Source organism: Herpailurus yagouaroundi, unplaced genomic scaffold, assembly GCF_014898765.1.
Source record: "Herpailurus yagouaroundi ecotype Mexico unplaced genomic scaffold, PumYag 77, whole genome shotgun sequence".
In the NCBI taxonomy this organism is placed as follows: Eukaryota; Metazoa; Chordata; class Mammalia; order Carnivora; family Felidae; genus Herpailurus; species Herpailurus yagouaroundi.
Genome location: NW_024412388.1, coordinates 8,936,653 through 8,957,694, shown reverse-complemented (window position 1 = coordinate 8,957,694; position 21,042 = coordinate 8,936,653). Strand labels below are relative to the sequence as shown.

General features: G+C 49.4%; 1 protein-coding gene across 1 annotated transcript in view; it reads right to left on the bottom strand.

Annotated features, from left to right (window-relative positions):
* The window catches only part of TNFRSF8 (TNF receptor superfamily member 8), a 77,153-nt gene that overhangs the window by 7,272 nt on the left and 48,839 nt on the right, over positions 1-21,042 (bottom strand). The window contains exons 4-9 of the mRNA XM_040461613.1: positions 18,114-18,266; positions 10,228-10,324; positions 9,881-10,026; positions 7,894-7,995; positions 7,723-7,776; positions 1,061-1,086 (exon numbers count right to left, since the gene is read on the bottom strand). Of these exons, the coding sequence (XP_040317547.1) occupies positions 1,061-1,086; positions 7,723-7,776; positions 7,894-7,995; positions 9,881-10,026; positions 10,228-10,324; positions 18,114-18,266 (578 nt within the window). The remainder of the gene's footprint in view (positions 1-1,060; positions 1,087-7,722; positions 7,777-7,893; positions 7,996-9,880; positions 10,027-10,227; positions 10,325-18,113; positions 18,267-21,042) is intronic.

Genomic DNA, 21,042 nt, shown 5'->3' with positions numbered 1-21,042 from the left:
CCACGTGGGCTCTGTGATGACAGTGGGGAGCCTGCTTGAGATTCTCTCCATCCCTCTCTCTCTGCCCTCCCCCACCTGCATGCATGCACACTCTCTCAAAATAAATTTTTTTTAAAAAGGGTATGGAAGACTTGATCAAAGAAAACAAAAATAGGTGAACCATACACACATGAGACTCATCCATATGTCCTGCCCTGTCCCTCAGCTCCCGATGGCAACACCCCTGCTCTTCCCCCCCAAAGGTTGCTCCTGGAGGCTGGGTGCATAGCAGGGCACCAGGCCAAGCCCAGTGAGGACCAGGTGTCGAAGCCCCATCTGGGGTAATCATAGGATCAATGGTAAAGTTTGCAAAGCCTGGCCTAGCGCCTGCCCACAGCAAGTTGCTTGTAAAAGGCAGGTGAAGAGGTCCTTAGAGCCCAGGGTACCAGCTTTGGAGCCATACAAACCAGGGTTCAAATCAAACCAGGGTTCGCTGATCTATTTTCCAGCTGTGGAGTATCCTTTTCCCATCTGTGCCTCTGTTTCCTCTTTTGTAAAATGGACCACAGCACCAACCTCTGAGTGTTGTACGGCCTACCCAAGGTAACTTTAAGAGTCACAAGCGAGGTGCCTGGCTCCTGGGAAGTGCCCATGTGTGATGGCTACATTTTCAGAGTCATGCTCTGGATTTGCCATCCCAGCTGTGAGGATGAGAGCCACAGAGGAGTGAAGGAGAAAAGGGGAGGTCAGCATGGCCTTCCTCTGACCACACCTGGCACCCAAATTGGCCCAAACCAAATCCACGGCCCTTCTGGAAGAGTCCCCAGCAGGGTGAGCCGGGAGCCAGAGGCAGCTGAGCGGGTGGGGCTCCCCATCCACTGCCAGAGCCTGGCTTCGCCCCGCTGTGCTCAGAGCATCCCACGGGGGGCAGACCCAGCCTGAACCTGCGGGGGCGGGGGGCGCACCCCATCACTGTGGTTGGGGAATGACCCACAGCTCTCAGAACTGGCAGATCTGCTAGCGAAGGAGTCAGAGTTAGGGGCACAAAGCCAGGGAGGCGGGGCAAAGAAGGGCTACTTACGGTCAGGTTCCTCCTGGGCCTGGAATCTGCAAAAAGAAGCAGAGCAGGGACTTCACCAAGGAGGGTCTGGGAGCTACCTGGTCCCGTCCCAGCCCACGCATGGATGGCGGCTGACACTTATTAGGCCCTCGGGCTGGAGAGCAGTGGATGGCTTCAGAGTCCGCGCCGAACCCTGGGCACAGAAACTCATTTCCCAGCGCTCACTTCTGTAGCGGCAATGGGAGAACTGGGAACCACCTCTCCCCCAGCCACTAAGCCAATCACAGTACTGACGCCCTCCCCCAGCCCACGGGCTCAGAAGTTGGTTTGTGGCTGCGGACACCATCTTGTAGCCCCCAGGGTCTAGAGAGCCCAGGACTCCTCAGAGCCCTGTGCAAAGGTCTCACGGAAGACCTCAGGGCTGGTAACAGAGCAGATAACCGATCCTGAGGACCTCTGCTGAACCTGCTCCGGGCATACCGAAGCCAGGCGACCCTGGAGGCCTTCTGTGGGAGCTCGGTTTCTACGACTCGTGCCTGGAAGAGCCCATATGACCACCTTCAAGGAAGACAGCTGCTCATCGTCAGCCTGCCACCTACCATCCCCCTCTGGTGGGCTCAGGAGGCACAGACTCAGGGATTCTCAGGGCACAACTACTTCTTATCCCAAACCCCCACCCCCAGGTTTTCTCTCCTATCAAATACAGGGCCAGGTCACGGCCAAGCACATGTTGGTATTTAGCCACGGCCCACTGGCCATTTGAGACAGCTGGAGATGGTGCCCAGGCATCTGGTCTACCCGAGGGCAAATCAACTCCCAGCATAGACCGTCCTCTAGGGACACACAGCCCTTTAGGACTCCTGAGGAGGCCCTCTCGGAGACTTGGAATAGACTGCTGTGGGTGTGCACACCTGACCAGAGAGATCTGCTCTGAAAATGCCAATGAGCTAAGTCACCTCCAGAACACTCTCTGATTTCAGCAGCTCTGGGAACCATGAGCCCTGAATCCTAGCTGAAACACTTCACTGGAGGCCCACCAGCTGTGATAATACAAACAAGACAGGTGGTGTGAACATGCTGTGTAGACGTTAGGTCAGTTTGGGGAACACTCTTACATGTACCTTTTAAGCGACCATCAGCAAAGTGTCTAAAGAGGAAAGGAACCGGACACTAAAAAGTGTCTAAAGAGGAAAGGAACCAGAATGATGGTCAAAAGGAGAACGTGTATAAAATGACACAATTCTGGATTCTTGACTTAACAAATGCACCGAGTTTCCTTCCTCTGGTAACTGGTGTTCCCAGCACAGTGGTCACCTTGGGAGGCCGTGGCTCATTCCCACTAGGTAGCCACTGTCCATAGTCCAAGCCACCAAATGCTCTCTGGCCCGAGGCAGCTTCCTTTAAATGATGTCAGTGAGGCCTCATCTTTGTCCTTTAAGAGTGAGTTTGAGTTTTGCAAACAGCCAACTTTGATTTGGGTGGCCACAGGCAGAAAGTACAACAAAGTAACAAGATAAAATAAAATAAATAAAAGTGATAAAATTCAGTCTTGGAGAGGATGTGGGTAAAAAGGAACACAGCTTCTCATGCCCTGTGAACCGGTTCCATGTTTCTCAAGAGCCAACTGGCAAGGAAAACCTCACACCCTTTGACCCAGTAATCCCTCTATGGGTACACACCCTCAGGAAATAACCCAAGAGAACACAACAGGGTTGTGCACAGAGGTGGTATTTATAATAAACAAAAAACTGAGAACAAGCCAGATGCCAAACAATGAGGCTGCTTAGCAGTCTTGAAGCAGAGGCCTTCCTGGCAGGAAGGCCAACACAACATTACTTCACCTTCCCAGGCTCAGTCCTCATGTCTGGAAAATGGGACACATCATGCCAACTCTGGAGGGTTTTTGTGACGATAAATGAGATCTCAAACGTGAAGGTGCCCAATGATTAATCACCCGGAGAGCATGAACCTTGATGTGATATGATGAGAATGACCCTGTACTCACGTGGTCTTCCTCCCCTAACCCCTTAAGTCCAATCTAATAAGGAGGAAAATGTCAGACAAATTCCAACAGAGGGGCATCCTGCAACATAACTGGCCAGTACTCCTCAAAACTGGCAAGGTCATGGGGGTGGACGGGCGCCTGAGTGGCTCAGCAAGTTAAGCATCCGACTCTTGATTTCAGCTCAGGTCATGATTCCAGGGTCATGGGATCAAGCCCTGTGTTGGGCTCTGTGACGAGCATGGAGCCTGCTGAAGATTCTCTCTCCTGCTGCCCCCTCTACCCTGCTCATGCTCTTACTCTCTCTCTAAAATTAAAAAAACAAGACAAAACTGCCAAGGTCATCAAAAACAGGAAAGTCAGAAACTGTCCCAGCCCAGAGGAGCCCAAGCAGAGACAACAACTATTTGTAACATGGTTTCCTGGGTGGGAGCCTGGAACAGTAAAAAAAAAAAAAAAAAAAAAGGTTGGGCAAAACTAAGTAAACCTAAATAGAGTACGGACTTTATAAAGTCAATAGTAATGTATCAATATTGATTCGTTTATTGTGACAAATACGCCATGTTCACGTAAGACATTAATAATGGAGGAAACTGGGTGTGATAAGGGAACTCTCTGTACTATCTTTTCAAATATCCTATGCTCTAAAAAATGAAGTGTGTTTAAAATTTTTAAAAATTTAAACGTGAAAAAGGGACTGTGCCCAGGATGCTGCCTGGCATATAGTGGGTCCCGGGACATTAATGAGGCTCGGCACTCCATCCCACCAAAGAGAAAATCAGCATTTGATACTGACTCTTGGAAACAAGCATAAAATAACACAAAGGTGAAAAGGCAGAATCCAGAGGTACTAATGTCTGCCTACAGCTTCGTTACAACCCACGTGTGTGCTTTGATTAAAGACCCAGAACCAGTCATGCCAAGTACAGAGGTCAGATTTCGTAAGTGCGTTTCCCCTAAAAACGTTGCTTCAGTCCACTGTCTTCATTGATTTGTTCTCCTGCTTTGGGGAATAACTGTGATCTTCTTATAAACGCATCTGGCACCCTAGGACCTGAGTCCAGGGACACACTAAGCATCAGGGCCACCCCTGGGACAAGTGCATGGTATCCCTGGGGCCACTCTGAGGGCCACCGTAGCCGAGCACAGGGGTTCTGATGCGCACACTATCGGTCCCTTCCATCTTGGTCACTCTCCCCTTTCAGTCCCAGCCCCAATGTGGCCTGGGGTCCTGGCTGCTGCAGGCAGCAGACCGGACCCAGGGAAGGAGTCTGGCACAGAGGTTCAGCCTGGCTTTGGCAATGGGCACCCCGAGATTAAGACCTAGGCTCCTTGAAGACATACCCCATTCCAGGGCGAGGGCAGGAAAGTACCAGGCACGTTGGGATCATCTTAAAGAAGTGCTCAAAACAGGAAAGGATGGGACAAAAGGACACAGGAGCCAGCTTCAAGGGCCCCCACTGGCCTAATCTGAGGCAACTTGAACATCAAATTAAATAACGATGGCAACAGAATAAAATAGCAATCCAAGAGTCCAGGCAGCTATAAACACAAAGGAAAAAGAAGACAGTTTGTTGAGGAAGCGGTTATTCCCGGGGCCTCAAAGTACCCCCCCGAAAGTGCTTAGCACTTGCCAAGGAGAAAAGAGCGACTTGGTGCTGCAGCCTGGCAGGACGGATGCCACAGGGGAACTGGGTGTCACTCCTAGGATCTTCCCATCACCAGAGACGCATGACCGGACTCCAATCTCCAGTAGTGAGGATGCATCAGGCAAACCCAAGGTGAGGGACATCCACAAACCCAGGGCCGGGATCCCCAAAAGTGGCAAAGTCGTGAACATGGAGGAAAAGGCAGCAATGCACCCAGACTGAAGGAAACTCAAGAGACATGACAACCAGATGCAACACGAAATTCTGGATTCTTCTGCTATAAAGGATGTTGTTGGGATAAATGAAGAAAGTTGAAAGGGGTCTGAGAATTAGTTGGTGGTAAATGCATCGGTGTGAATTCTCTGATTTTGATGGTTTCACTACGTTGTCTAAAAATCCGCCCATGTTTGTATGAGCACAAGCTAAAGTATTTGGAGATGATAAGGCATTAAGTGGGCAACTTATCTAAAAAGGTTCAGAAAAAATTAAGTTCTTTGTACTGCATTTGTGACTTTTCCGTAAGTGTGTAATTGTTTCAAAACAACACAAAATGTTTTTCAACTTCCACCGGCCTGAAGTAGCAGATAATGACTTCAGTGTCATTAAAAGGAAGGATTAAAAGAATTTTAGTCAGTGTTTCTCAACCAGGCGTGATTCCCACCCCCAGGGGACAGTGAGCTACCTGAAGATGTGCCTGACTGTCACAGCTGGGAGGCGCTACTGGTATCTGGTGGGTCTACAGACCGAGGAAACTGCAGAACCTTCTACAACACACAGGACAGCCCCTACAGCAAAGGACGACCTGGCCCCACACGTCAATAGTGAGAGGCCCTTTGTACAAAAATCTCACCACCAACAGCAACAACAATATCCTGGTCATACTGCCTATTAACCAAGTGGCCTTAAACAGGTTCCTCCACCTTTCTGTGCCTCTGATTCCTGGTCTGTGAAATGGGAATAAAAATAGCAGATGCCTCACAGACCCCCTGTACACGTATGTGTTTTGCAAATGCCTGTCACCAAGGACATGTGCCATAAAGTCACATCAATTCAAGTGAAGGCTGGTAAAGCGCTGGGGCTCCAGGATAGGGAGGGCTGGGTCACGCATTCCCATCCTACTAGCCTTCCGTCCCCTGAAAGAACTGACACTGGTCTGAAGGCTTGGGAGAGCTACCACCGTTTCGGTATCCAGCACAGAGCCACTTGGAGGACGATCTAAATACACGAATGAGCAAGCACAGGAATGAAAGCCGCTTCCCCCCGTTAGCACCCATTGCTCGGGAGGGAATGGGGCATCCACCCCGCTGGTCCGTTCTCATCCTGGGCCCTGGGTGCTTATCTTGGCCTCGCCTTCCTTCCATCTCAGGCCTGGGAACCCCGGCCCCCCCCCCCCCACCGCCCCCTGCCCAGGGACCCACCGGAAGCCAGAGGGCCGAAAACAGCCCCAAACAGGATGGCCACCACTGAGTCTCAGAGCTTGGTTCCTTGTAGGTCTGGCTTCTTAAGAGGTGATTTTTTTTCTTTCTCTCTCTCTCTCTCTCTCTGTGGCAAAACTGCCATCAAGAAGGTTTGAAGAAAAAAATAAACTGACGGCAATGGAAATTTTAATACTAGAAAAATGTCAAGAAAGCAAACACAGGTTTCAATGAGACATTAGGGCTGACAGCTCATGGAAAAAGGCTTGAAACTATCAAAACACGAAAACCCCCCTTGCTAAGGGAGCACATGCACCTGCTGTGAAACTCATCAAATTCAAAACAGGCTTCAGTGGACAGGTTTTGTGCTCAAGTCAAAAGGCGGGCCACAGTGAGGGTCTCCAAGGGCCCTGGGGAGATGGGGGCCCGGGGGACAAAGGAGCTGTGACCTGGCCTGAGGCTGACCACTGGGCTCATGAGTGGACCCTGGGGGTGGACACAGCTTGGGGGGAGGAAGGTGGAGGTGACAGGTCTGTACTCCACAGACAAAGTCTACAATCTCAAGGACCACGCCTGAGCCTTGAAGGTTGTGTGGCCCCAGGCACTTATCCACCTTTTCTGAGCCTGGCTGCCTCCTTGTGGAATGGCGATCATCACCCACCTCCCTTGGGGTTTCTGGGTCAGTGAGACCCTCTATGGGAGCCTGCCTCGAAAGCAGAAAGGGAAGCTCAGACAATTCCCATTCACTCCTTCCCCGATGGTCAGGGCCCAGCACACAGTAGGTGCTCAATCAGTGTTTATGGAGTGCTGATGAAGACCTTGTCCTGCCTGGAAAGGGCTGCACAGGGGAGAAAAGGCACTTGGGGCACAGATGGCTGGGACCCCTCCCCCACAACACACACACCAGGTGAGAGCTGGAAATAGGTCAGGGGTTCCAAAAGGCGGCCTGCAAAAGTTGACCCGGAAGCCGGGCAGGGATCAGAGAGTAAGGGCCAGGGAGGGCTTCAGAACAACCTAGAATTCAGAAAGCCCTGAGATTCCTGGTGAGGAAAAAGCCCTGAGATTCCTGGTGAGGCCCAACACTGGCCGGTCTGTCAGTCAGCAGTCCCCCCGCTGCACGGCCCCACCCACCACGCACTCCGCACAGCACCAACAGGCCCACCTCCACGGATCCACATGCCCGCCCTCCGAAGTCCCACTGTTCCTTTTACAGGTGAGGAAACGGAGACAGGAATTAAGAAACTCACCCGAGGCCATGTAGCTGGTAAGTGGTAGACCCAGGATCCCAGCCCTATCAGCCTGCCCTACAGACCACTATGCCCCTCGCTGCCAGCAGGAGAGGGGAGAAAGGAAGGCGTAGGGAGGCTCTGAAGGAGTGGAAGGCGTTCAGGAATGCCTCTCCGGGAGGCACCGTGGAGGAAAGAACGAAAGACGAGGTGGATCTTAAACCTTCCTGCCAGCCCTCTGGGAGGACTGTGAGGCACAGGCCGTGCAGTTCCCACCCGCATCACATTCCTGTTACAGATGAGGCTGCGGACAGAGGGAGCCCAAACCCAGAGCCCAGAGCTGCTGTGTCTGTGTGGCCCGAGCAGCCCCTCTGGACACGTGGACGCTTACCCACAGGCTCCAGCGTGGGCCGGAAGGTCTGGGCAGGGTAGCACAGGTGGAGCTCTGAAAGGACAGCAGAGTTGGCTGGAGGTGCCAGCCTCAGGAGGCAGGGCAGGGCCCCAGCCAGACTAGTGCAGGGCGCCTGGCCCTTTCCAAGGCCCCCAGGACACATCTACTCACTCTGCTGAATCCACTTCCTGCAGGCCCTCCAGTGGCACAGGAGGAAGGAGATGGAGACCAAGACCACCACCAGGATCATGACCATCCAGAAGAGCACAGGTCCTGGAACACAGAGGCGGCCCTGCACTCTCCGCTCTGATGCGGGGGTGGGTGGGGGGGTGGGGGGGGGGCTGAGGTCTCCACCATCGCAGTGTGCCAGGGGCCCTGCTGCAACCACTTGGGACGGCCCTCACGAGCCCAGACTATGTTCTCCTTCTCCTGGGACACATGCCATGGAGGCTGGCAGGACCAGGTCCTTCCCTGAGAGGGGACTGAAACCCAGACCGTATATCTCCCTGGCACCAGGCCCTTATCGACCTGCCTTCCCTCACCTGGCTCTAGGGAGCCCATCGGGGGAGTTGAATAGTTGACAGAAGAGCAAACCATTTTTAGACAGTGAGAAATTGAGGAGTCACAGAGCCAGAGTGAAGGAACTGAGGTCCAAAAGGTTACCGTCTAGGGGCGCCTGGGTGGCTTAGTCAGTTGAGCATCTGACTTTGGCTTAGGTCATGGTCTCATGGTTCGTGGGAGTGAGCCCCGCATCAGGCTCTCTGCTGTCAGCACAGAGCCTGCTTCGGATCTTCTGCCCAACTCTCTCTGCCCCTCCCCTGCTTGTAGGCTCGCACTCCCTTTCTCTCCCTCTCTCTCTCAAAAATAAACATTTAAAAACAACAACAACAACAACAACAAAGAAGTCACAGTCTCAGTGGCCGTGGAGGAGGGCACGTGCCATGTGCGTCCCCCGACAGCCTGTGGCACTTCCGGTGTGGCCAGAGTCAGGGCGGGGGCGGGCAGAGTAGCGAGGCGGGTGACATGGGGAGTCTGGGAGGACTCCCAGCTACCATCCAGATGGGAAGCTCCATGAGAACATAAACATGCTCAGCAAGCGTTCCCTGAATATCACGTAGGCACCGCTACCATCTCCATTTTTACAAACGAGAGAAACTGAGGCTTGGGAAGATTAAGTAACTCACTTAAATGGCAAAGGGTAACAGAAGAATCATGGCTTGGGCCAGGCCAGGGTGGCTCCAGCACCTACATGCTTAACCGCTAGCTAAGTATATACTTTTTTACAACCTAGTACTTAAATTGCTCCTTTTATCCTTTGTCCCTTATGAAGATCGCATACCTAGTTACTGATTTTTAAGTCCAGTTTCAGATGTTAAAAAGTAGCATGTGCCATATGTGTGCTTTTCAAACTTTAACGTGCATAGGGATCTCCGGGGGCCATGTTCAAATGCAGAGTCTGGTTCAGTGGGGCTGGGGTGGAGCCCACAATTTGCTCTTCTGACAAGCTGCTGAGAATGCAAGTCCAGGATGGGCGCTTTGAGGACGGCTGGCTGGAGAACTGCCGCCCCCTAGTGTTTGGCACCAGAACTGCAAGCCCTAAAATGAAGCGCACTTGGAATGTCTGTCTAGAAGGAGCCCTGTCCGTACTGGACTAGCTGCATGTATTCCAATGCTTGCTGCCCTGCGTGCTACATGGCGTTACAATTTTACAGGTGAGAAAACCGAGGTTCAAAGGAATTAAGCAACTAGTCAAGGTCATATATCCATTCACCAAATACGTTTAATCGTCTCTCGTGTTTCTTCTTCCTTTTAAAAAAAGTTTTATTTAAGTGAACTAACTCTGCATCCAACATGGGGCTCCAACTCATGACCCTGAGATCAAGAGTTGTATGCTCTACCAACTGAGCTAACCAGGTACAAACATTTTCTGAGTAGCAATTACAGGCCATGGGGATGAAGCCGTGAACAAAGTCCCTGCTCACAAGAACTGAGGAACAATCGCTAGCTAGTGACCGAGCCGCAGGCCCAGCTCAAGAAGCCAGAAACCTGGGGTCAACCTTGGGCTCCCCCACCCAATGGATGCTGCTGCCCAGGAAGAAACCTCCCTCCTCCTGGCCTCCTGGGAGGCAGACCCTCCTTTCTGGGGGGTAATCATTACCTGAAACCAGAATGGGCTTTCCCGTGGAGGAGAAAGAGATAGGAGAGCTCGTCGATGTGAAGGTGTCTCCCCACGTGTGGGTGTTGCCCCCTCCATGCTCCTTACTGCCTTGGGGGTCTGCTGCGGAGACCGGAGAGGCCGTGGCGCTGCCAGGAGAGAAGCCAGAGGTAAGACTGATGATTGAGATGGAAAGAGGGAAGTGTGTACACAGGAGCCATTCCCAGCCACCCCAGCACAGAAATGGGCACACATCCTCCAAGATGACTTGTGAGCTCGGCACAGAGATCCAGCCCAGGCCCCACCTCCAACCCCAGCCCAGCTTCCCCCAAAATGGACCAGGGAGTCACCTGGTGGGCGCCTTGCTGTCCTCTGGGTTGGTGCTGCACTCGGGGTGGGCTTCTAGGGGAGGCGGCGGCTCATGGGTGGCATCCCTCTCAGCTGTACCTGCAGGGAGTGGTCATAGAATCAGTGTCAAGGAGCCTTACCCAGCAGGACTGGTAACTTCCAGGGAAGCGACACGGTGAGGCCGGAACGACACTGCAGCCAGGCAGACCCAGGTTTGTGTTCTGGCCCTGTCTCCTTCCTTCTCTCCCTCCTTCCTTCCCTCCATGCAACAACTCTTTACTGAGCACCTACTGTGTACCAGGGACCGTGTTGCAGCCTGGGACATAGCAGTGCACAAAACCGATCCCTACCGTCAGGGGCTTGCAGGCTGGTGGGGCTCAGAGACATGATGCAGGTGTCACACGAAGGCACATGGGCTCCCTTTAATGGGAGACTCAACTTCATCTGACCAGGAAGGCTTCCCTCGGGAGGCTGTTGCTGGGATGTATGTATGGGTAGGGCCATCTAAGCAGAGGAAATTGAAAGTGGGGAGGCTCACAGGTGGGGGAAGGAAGAGAGCGAGCGCATAGGGGAGGCTGGTGTGCAGCTGCATTAAAACGTGTACACGACTGTCTGTTGTACATGATCATTCATAGCTGTGTTCTTCATCACAGCCAGAAGAGTGGACACAACCCAAACGCCCATCAACTGGTAAACGGGTAAATAAAATGTATATCAGTACCACAATATTGTGTGGACATAAGAGGAACAAAAGCACTAATACATGTGACGGCCTGAATGAACCCCAAAAGTATTAGTCTGAGTGAAAGAACCCCGATAGCGAACACATATTCTGGAAATGTCTAGATAAGGCTTATCTAGAGGGACAGAGAGTAGATCAGTGCTTGTCCAAGCTGGGGAGGGACATGGGGATTGACCACTAAAGGTGTGAGGTCTCTTAGATCGTGGTGATGGTTTTGCAACTTTGTAAATTTCTTTACGATCATTGAATTATACGCACCTAAAACCAGCAGATCTTGTGGTATGTAAAGTATACTGCAATAAAGCTGTTCTTAAAAAGTGGGGCTTTTTCAGGGTGCCTGGGGTTCAGTCGGTTAAGCATCTGACTCTTGATTTCAGCTCAGGTCATAATCTCACAGTTTGTGAGTTGGAGCCCCTGGTTGGGCTATGTGCTGACAGCACGGAGCCTGCCTGGGATTCTCATTCTCTCTCTCTCTCTCTCTCTCTCTCTCTCTCTCTCTCTCTGCCCCTCCCCCACTCTCTAGCTTTCTCTCTCTCAATAAATCAATAAATTTTTTAAAAATTGTCTTTCTCCCCAAAGCAACGATTTAATTAGCGATATAGGATGGGATCCGTGTGGTAGGTTGAATCAAGGGTCCACTCCTCGGGTGGAGGAGGGGTCTGTGTTTCTGCCTCACCAACGCCATGCGACTCTGACGGTCAGGGGAGCAGGACGGAAGTAAGAGAGTGCCTGTTTCCAGCCTGGGCATTTCTGCACTTCCACTGCTGCCATAAGGAGATGGTGCTCTGGGCAGGGAGGGGCCCCCGCTGGTCCCAGAAGTATGAGAAACGCTGGAAGCAAACCCACACCAAACCAGTAAGCCCAGGCAAGTCAGCAGAGTGCCCAGCTGACCCACGGAGGAGCAGGAGCTGAACACTGAAACGTCAACGTTGTTTGTCAGCCGCTATTCCTGCAGCTAGAGCTGGCTGAGACGGTCTGGTTCGTGTCTCAAAAGATCAAAGTGAAAAGGCTGCTCCTTATCTCCAGCCAACTTCGGTCACATAGGAAGGTGGCCTGGTGGCTCTAAGTCTTCTGACTTTATTTAAAAGAGAAACCTGGGGGCACCTGGGGGGGGCTCAGTAGGTTAAGCATCTGACTCTTGATTTCAGTTCAGATCACGATCTCACAGTTTGTGAGTCCGAGCCCCATGTCAGGCTCTGCACTGACAGTGAGGAGCCTGCTTGAGATTCTCTCCCTCTCTCTCTGTCCCTCCCCTGCTTACCTTCGCTCACTCTTTTATATAAATAACGGATAAATACATATAAATGAATGAATTTAAATACTATCCCCTGATATTTAAATGTAGCCTCAATTTTTAAAGTCTTTCTTTTGAAATCAACTTCATTAAGGCATAATTTATATAGAAGAAAATGACCTCTAAGTGTACAGTTTGATGAGTTTTGAAGAATGTATACATCCATGTAACTCTAACTCCATTTAAGATCTACAACATTCCCATCATTCCAGAAAGTTCCCTAGTGCCTTTCTGCCATAAATCCTCCCCTCACATTCAGGAAACCACTGGTCTGCTTTATGTCACTGTAGATTGGTTTGCCTGTTCTAGAATTGCACAGGATGGAATCAGGCAGTATGTACTTTCTGGTGTCTGGCTTCTTTCACTCAGCATAATATTTCTGAGATTCATTAATGTTGCACAGAGCAACATGTTCCATGGAACAATGTTCCATTGTAGAGATGTACCACCATTTACCTACTCATTCACCAGCTGATGGACATTTGGGTTGTTTCCAGTTTGAAGCTATTATAAATAAGGTAGCTCTGAATGTTCTCATACAAGTCTTTGTGAGGACATAGAATTTCATTCCTGTTGAGTACCTTGGAGGGAGAAGGTTGTGTCACTTTGCTGACCAGACAGAACGTTTTTAAGGACCATTCAGAGATGATCTCCTCTGATCTGACCCAGCCACCTCTTTTTTACAGATGGAGAGAATCATAGAGCCAGAGCTAGAGCCAGAAGGCAGGGCTCCTTAGTCCCAGCCCAGAGCACACCTCCTGCCTTGGGAATGAGCACTTTCTTACAAGTTTATAATTAACTACTTTTGTAGGGCTAAAAAAACTGGCCCACATTTGAAGCTGATCACTATCCCTCTTTACCCCCATGTTCCTGGTGACAGCACCCTTCCTCTGATGGGGTACAAAGCAAATCCCCCACCCACATTCATTTCCCTTCTAAAAAGCTCTCGTGCTGCCTCTCAGATTTTTCCTGAAACACCTTGAAGAGAAAGTGAAGCAAGGATTAATTTCCTTTTTGGATTAGTAGGGTCCTGAGGAACTCTCCTCTTTTGGCGGTCTCCAAATAGATGCTATGTCTTTCCACATGGCCACCAGACTATTACCTGAATTAGCTGAAGCCTGGAGGCTTTAGCCTATGAGGAACATGATGCAATTTGTTATTATAATTTCTATTTATTTGTAAATCAGTATTTGAATTACATTTAAGATGTCATTGGTTTCTTTTTTTTTTTTTTTTAATTTTTTTTTCAACGTTTATTTATTTTTGGGACAGAGAGAGACAGAGCATGAACGGGCGAGGGGCAGAGAGAGAGGGAGACACAGAATCGGAAACAGGCTCCAGGCTCTGAGCCATCAGCCCAGAGCCCGACACGGGGCTCGAACTCACAGAGCGCGAGATCGTGACCTGGCTGAAGTCGGACGCTTAACCGACTGCGCCACCCAGGTGCCCCAAGATGTCATTGGTTTCAACAAGAGTTGACTTTGAGAGGATTGGAGAAGTTCTTGTGTTCAAATATACCACTTATGGATACACGCAGGTAGCACCATGAGCAGAGAGCCCTCTGGCGTCTCTCTAAGGCAGCCTCAGTCTGAGCTCCCACTGGAATACCTGCTGGAATCCAGCAATAGAACTTCTCTAAGTGGAGAAGATGGACCCAGTGGTCTTTGGATGCTTCTCAACCTCTCTATGTGTACCATACCTTCCTCTTTCCTCCCTGGGTTAGTGACCCTCCCCTTTTCTTCCTTCTTTCAATCTGGAGGTAAACAGAAGGTATTGTTTAGCCACTACTTAGTCTGTCTGTGTTCTCTGGTAAGGGCCCACTGAAAGAGAAAAAAAAAAAAAAAAAAAGACCCTACCTACTCTTTGTCCCAATTTAGAACTAAAAAGGATATTATTTACCAGATTGAAATATCTCTCTTTAAATCCAAACACCTGATCCTTGGGCCATCTGAAGGAGAATGGTCATAGCATCAAGATAAAATGGATTATCTTTTTGTATATCCAACAAGTGCTTAAAGTCAGATGAAATTTTCATCTTCATATTCAGAGTGTAAATTTCTTGTCAGCTTTCTATTTTCCCTGGAGTTTTCAATTGCCTTTCTTTTTCTTGTTGATAAAAGAATAATGTGCCTTCACCATATGAAGTTTTTCAAAGGTACTACTCATAAAGTTCACTGCAATTCTTTCTTTCATTCCTGCAGACAAGACAATTCACTGGAGCCCTCTTTCATTTTACCCCTCTTATCTGGTTCAATTGGTCTGCAACACAGCTATCATTCTGGGACTTCCCTTTCTTGCTCCCCTGGGACAGAGTCACTGTTTTCTAGATTCATGGATTTTTGTCCCTCATTTAGCTGGATTACGTTTTCAAGTAACTTTCTAAAAGAGGACACGAGGGAAAATCTTTCTACCCTTTTATGTCTGAAATGTTTTTGTTCTGCTCTCAAACTTAATTGTATCTTAACTGAAAATTCTAGGTTCAGAACTAAGAAGGAGCTGATGTGGTCTGGTGGAGAGTACTCGGGGCTAAAACTCAGGATCCTTGTGTTCCAGCTCTAGCTCTGGCCCTATGATTCTCTCCATCTGTAAAACTAGGTTGTGAGATCAGATCACAGGTGGTGGCAGGTTCTGAATTGACCCTTAAAGACATTCTGTGTGGCCAGCACAGTGACCCAGTCATCCCTCTCCTGGGTATTTACTCATGAGAGACAAAAATATATATTCACACAGAGTTGTACAAGAATGTTTGTAACTGCTGTATTCATAATAGCTCCAAACTAGAGGGTTGCCTGGGTGGCTCAGTTGGTTAAGCATCTGACTCTTGATCTTGGTTCAGGTCATGATCTCATGTTTTGTGGGTTCTAGCCCCACGTCAGGCTCTGTGCCTACAGCCTGCTTGGGATTTTCTCTCTGCACCCCTCCCTCCTTCTCTCTCTCTCTCTCTCTCTCTCTCTCTCTCTCTCAAAAATAAATAAATAAAATTTAAAAAATAGCTCCAAACTGGAAATAATCCAAATGTCTGTCAACTAGTGAATGAATAAATAAATACGTCTATTATGTCTAGGTGTGGGTAATCTTCATTCATCCTGCTTTGCTCTTGGTAAGTCCTTTCAGTCTGAAATCTTGTATTTTTCAGGTCAAGTATGCAAGGAAAGTTGGGGCACCGCTGTGGGTACAAGGCCCGGAGCACACAGTGACCAAGTCAAGAGGGCCATGAGAAATGGGAATGCAGAAGACCTAAGACTTGGGGTTGGGAGTGCACCGAGGGAATTATGGCACTTCTGCTGACATGAGGCCTGGGATGTACCAGTGTCCCCACTGGAAGGGCCATGCCAAGGTAGTCACCAGACCTAGGCTGGGGCTATGAGGTTGCAAGGGACCGTCGACTCTGGGAGCATGACTGGGACCAGATGACCCCACCCATGCGCCCTGCTGAGAGAGTGTGCAGCAAGAGCAAGAAAAAGTAAATGCAGCCAAGAAAAGCCTCTTCTTCCTGCAGGCTCCCCAGCACCCTCTACGGGCAAAGCTTAACATCACGTTCACGAGGAGAAATGCGGAAAGAGTCTAGCCCTTTACTGCACAGCAGGAGCTGAGGGTGCAATGAGAGTTGACAGGCCACCATTGGTAACAGGCACACTTTCTAAAAGCCTTTTTTTTTTTGGTCCTCTATTTTCTTACTATTTCTTTTTCATTGCGTTCTGTTCTTGCTTTATGGATGTAGCAACTTGAATTTTTCTGTGGACACTAGTTTACTTATTTATTTATATTAAGTTTATTTCTTTTGAGAGAGTGAGTGGGGGAGGGGCGGAGAGAGAGAGAGAGAGAGAGGGTGGGCGGAAAGAGAGAGAATCCCAAGCAGGCTCCACGCTGTCAGCACAGAGCCCGACGCAGGGCTCTATCCCATGAAGCTCTGGATCATGACCTGAGCAGAGATCAAGAGACACTTAACGGACTGAGCCACCCAGGCACCCCCTGTGGACACTAATTTAAATTTTTAAACTTCTATTGCTATTCCTGAAGAAATTCCTATTGCTCCATCCATAGTAAATGTTTCTGTCAATGTATCTTGCTATTCTCTTTCATGCTGCTGGTTTTCCTTACCAGTCTGGATATTTTTACTGCTCACTCATATTTACTTAAAAAGAACTACACTGAGGGGCTCCTGGGTGGCTCAGTTGGTTGAGCTTCTAACTTCAGCTCAGGTCATGACCTCGCAGTTCTTGAGTTTGAGCCCCATGTCGGGCTCTGTGCTGACAGCTCAGGGCCTGGGGCCTGCTTTGGAGCCTGTATCTCCCTCTCTCTGCCCCTCCCCCACTTGTGCTCTGTCTCTTGCCCTCTGTCTCTGAAAAATAAATTTAAAAAATAATAATAAATAATAATAATAAAAAGAACGATGCTGAATATTCCAGCATGTCCTTTTCAAAGTGGGTCTCTTCCCTGAGTAGGAGATCCACCCAGGAACTCTGGGCCCATGGGGGGAGTGCGGGCTGGCAGTTTTCACTCCAGGGTGACTCGGCAGTGGTAGCCTATCGACAGGGCATACTCCCAAATACACAACCAAAGAGGGCTTTACAGCAGGGTGGCAGTACCCCCACGTTTCCCTAGATATTCCTTCAGTATCTTTAGCCAAAAAGTTGACAATTTTCACCAGAGGATGAAAACTCAGGTACCGTCTGTTCAGACTGGTCAGTGTCCGTGGTAGGCCTCTGTTACAGGCTTTAATTTTTACTTTCAAGCTGAAGTTGCAGCCCTCTGTACCTTTCAATTCTCCACCTCGCTCCCATCCCATCCTGCCTTTCACTTGCCTGCTCTGAGCGCAGAGCTTCTGTGGGGTCTTCAAAGCAAGTTACCTCTCACATTTCCTGCAACACTGAATCCTGGGGGGAGCTTTCCTCCCCCTGGTTTCATCCATCACCACCCTTCCCTCTGTTTTCTACCTTCTAGAGATTTGCTGAAATCTCATCTACTGATTAACCGTGTTTTGGGTTTTTTCCCCCACCATCAAGAATTTATAATTTTCTGCACTCTGGCAAATGTCTACCATCTTTTCTTTTTCCTTTTCTCTTTTTTCTTTCTTCTTCTTCTTTTTTTTTTTTAAGTAAGCTCTACACCGAACATGGGGCTTGAACTCACAACCCTGAGATCATGAGCACCATGCTCTACTGAATGAGACAGCCAGGCGCCCCAAATGTCTACCATCTGAGTTGGAACCATCTTCAAAAATTTCATTTATCTGTCTTGAGTCATGAAACAGCCTTTTAAAAACAAGTCAAAATTTTACAACCCAACACCTTCAGAAGGAAGAATTTTAAAAAATATTATCAGAATCTCTTACCAAAATGCCAAATCTAGACTTTTTCTTAAGTTTATTTATGTTTTGAAGTGCCTGGGCGGCTCAGTCGGTCAAGCATCCGACTCCTGGTTTCTGCTCAGGTTATGATCTCACAGTTCACGAGATTAAATCGAGCCTTGTGTTGGGCTCTGAGCTGACAGTACAGAGCCTGCTTGGGATTCCCTCTCTCCCCCTCCCTCTCTTCCACCCCCCCCCCCACAAATACATAAACATTTTTAAAAGTTGATTTATTTATCTTTTAGTAATCTCTACACCCAACTCAGGGCCTGAACTCACAACCCCGAGATCAAGAGTCACATGCTCTTCCAACTCAGCCAGCCAGGCGCCCCCAAATCCAGATTTTACTCCACTTACTGGATCTAGCTATTAAAAACCAAAGCCCAAACCTGACCTAGTTAACAGCTAGGGTTGAAGGTCATTTGCCTAGCTGGGGGTAGGGAAAAGTACAGCTATAGGGGCACAGACCTCAGCCCCTTGGCTGGGGGTACAGACTGCTTACCCTGGGGTTTGGTGGCCATGCCTGGTGGGCAGACGGGGCGGGTGACACAGTGGGCACAGGAGTTGGTGACTGGTGTGACACAGAACATGCCAGGTTGACATTCGCAGACACGAGAGGAGTTCCAGGTACAGGGTGTCTTCTCCACCAGGTCATCTAAGGGACACAGAAGGGTCACGGGGAAGGATCTGGGATGGCAAGGGCAGGGGCTCCAGAGAACCCAGGAGGGCAGAGAATTCCTTTGTCCAGAAGCAAATGCTCATATGACTCTTCCGTTGAGCGGATCTCTTGGCATGCTCAAAATAGTTATGCTAAGTGAAAGAAGGCAGGAAAAAAGAGTACATACTATGTGATTATGTTTATGGAAAATGCTAGAAAATGCAAACTCTTCCACAGTAACAGAAAGCAGAATGGTGACCTGGGAATGGACGCAGGGTGAACAGTGGTGGGAGGGATGATAAGAAGCACAAGGAAACTTTCTGGGGGGATGGAGAGTTCATCTACCTCGACTGTAGTGATGGTTTCACCACTACGTGCGTATGTCAAAACGTATCAAATGGCACACTTTAGACATCGCATTGCATTGCCTGTCAATCATACCTCAATAGAGCTGTTAAAAGAAAATAATCTAGAGGACAGGGTGAGTGGGCGTGCACATAGGTGGACCCACACTGGCCACGCCTTGATCATTCTTTAAAACTGGGGAATATTCCATAACCGTTCCTGACTCTTTCTGCTTCTCAAAGGTCTGACGTTTTCAATGACAGAAAGGGGTTTTCCCCCAAAATTAAAATATTAGAGGTTTTGTGAACAGAAAACATATAATAATGCATTTACATATGTTCAGAAATACTTTGTGTGCTGTATGTGGGTGAAAATAGAATTACGGCATTATTAGATTAGACAAATATGACTTGGTCATTAAGGGCTTTTCTCAGTCAGCAGGATACTGAAAAGACCTCTAATGATAAAGGACCTCACACTTTCTTCCTGAAACCTCCAGAGAGAGTGGGAAGCAGAGAGGCTCTGGAGAATTTGTGTGGAGGCCAAGAGTGAGCTCAGCAGTGAGAGAGGTGAGACAGGACAGTAATAGCTATTCTCATGATTATAGCTATTGATACCTTTGAGTGCCTGTGAGGCAGCATTAATACAATCGAGGTGAGGGGGTAGGACTCTTAGCACTCTGCTCAGATTAACCTGGTTTAACCTATTTAATTCCTGCAACAGCTCTCTGGGAGAGTACTATTATTATACCCATTTTACAGATGAGGAAACTGAGGCACAAGAAATTAAGAAACGTGCTTGTGTTTACGAGTGGAAAGGGGTAAAGCCAAGATTTGAACCCAGCCACTTGAGCTCCAGAGTCTGTGCTCTTAGCCCCTGTATTGCACCCACTGCTTTGCAAGGCTTCATCCTTAGAGCTAAAGGAATTCTCAGACCCACAGCCACCTCCTGCTTCTCTATCTGACATAGTGGCTATGACAGGTTACATTTGTCCAAAATGGCCAGAGCAATATTTTGGCCCCATCTGCTCGTCTACGCCTCTGCCACTTAGCCATCAAGAAGCCTGATTTCTTTTCCTTCCAATGACTCAGTGCGATTTGCGACTGCCTCAACAGGTAGAAACCGGCAGAAGTTACAACGTGTGATTTCTGAGGTAACGTCAACAAAAGGGATATGGCTTGTGCCCACCCCTCCCCCTTCCTTGGAGTCCAGCCACCAGGCCTTGAGGAAGCCCAAAGTCAGCCATATACAGGCCAACACAGAGAGCATCAAGGCCCCAGCCTGCAGTTGGCATCAAACCCGGACCCATGAATGAAAATGCTTCCAGATGATTCCAACCTCCAGCCTTCACACTTTCCAATGGAAACCCCAGACCTCATGTAGTGGAGGCCAGCTGTCCCCATAGTGCCCTGTCTGAATTCTGACCCACAGAATTCACAAGTACAAAGAATGGTTTGTTTATTACCACAAGCTTTGACAAAACTTGCTATGTGGCCTCATAACTGGAACAGTGGCCCCTGGTGACCACAGTGTTCTTTCCTCTTCAGGCCTCCCTGGACTTCAGGCTGCATTGTTGTGTGAAAGAAACTCTGGACAAGGAGACATAATCACACATTCCTCGGGTCCTGGGCAGCTTCCCCTGCCCTCTGTGGCCCTCACAGACGTCATGGGGCAGCTGGTATTGCCATAAGTGAGCTGACTGTCTACACAGCAGGCACCCAGCAAGTGCCAGTCCAGGGCATGCGCTAAGGGACAGCGCAGGGAATGACCACAACTGAGAACCTCAAAGTTCAAACTCTAGCTCTGACTCTCACAAGGATGTGTGGCCTTTGTAACGCCTAAGTTCCGAAAGCCTCAGTTTTCTCTTCTGTAAAACAGGGATATTTGTAATCCATGCACCATAAGGTAGCTACCAAAAATAACGAGACAAGTTTAGAACAGGGTAGGTTATGACAAAACTTCCTTGCAGGAGTGAGCAAACGGAAGCTCTCTAAAAAGGGATCACTGCCATTAAAACCCTATAATCACAACTGGACTCAGAAAATCTAACTGCTCAAAAATGCTAGAATGGAGAGCTAGGCTCCTGAGGACTCACCAGTCCCAGAACAAACTCAAGGTTTTCCATCCCAGATTCTCGGCCAAGACCCCCTGCACCCAGAGGGAGCCCCAGGAGGGGAGAACATGGCCCTTACCTTGAGCACAGCTCACACAGGCCGTGCAGCGGCCGTCCCTGTCCAGGTAGTAGTCGGGCTCACACTGCTTCCTGCAGTCAGGTGACCCCTGGGGACACGGCGGCTGCGGGGTCAGCCCTGGGGAAAGAAGCAGACAACCTCCAGGCCAGGCCGCCAGGGCAGAGGCCCCATTCACCACCACCTCTTCACCCAGTCGCCACCACCAGCTCCAAGGCTGGCGCCCAGACTCCTCACCT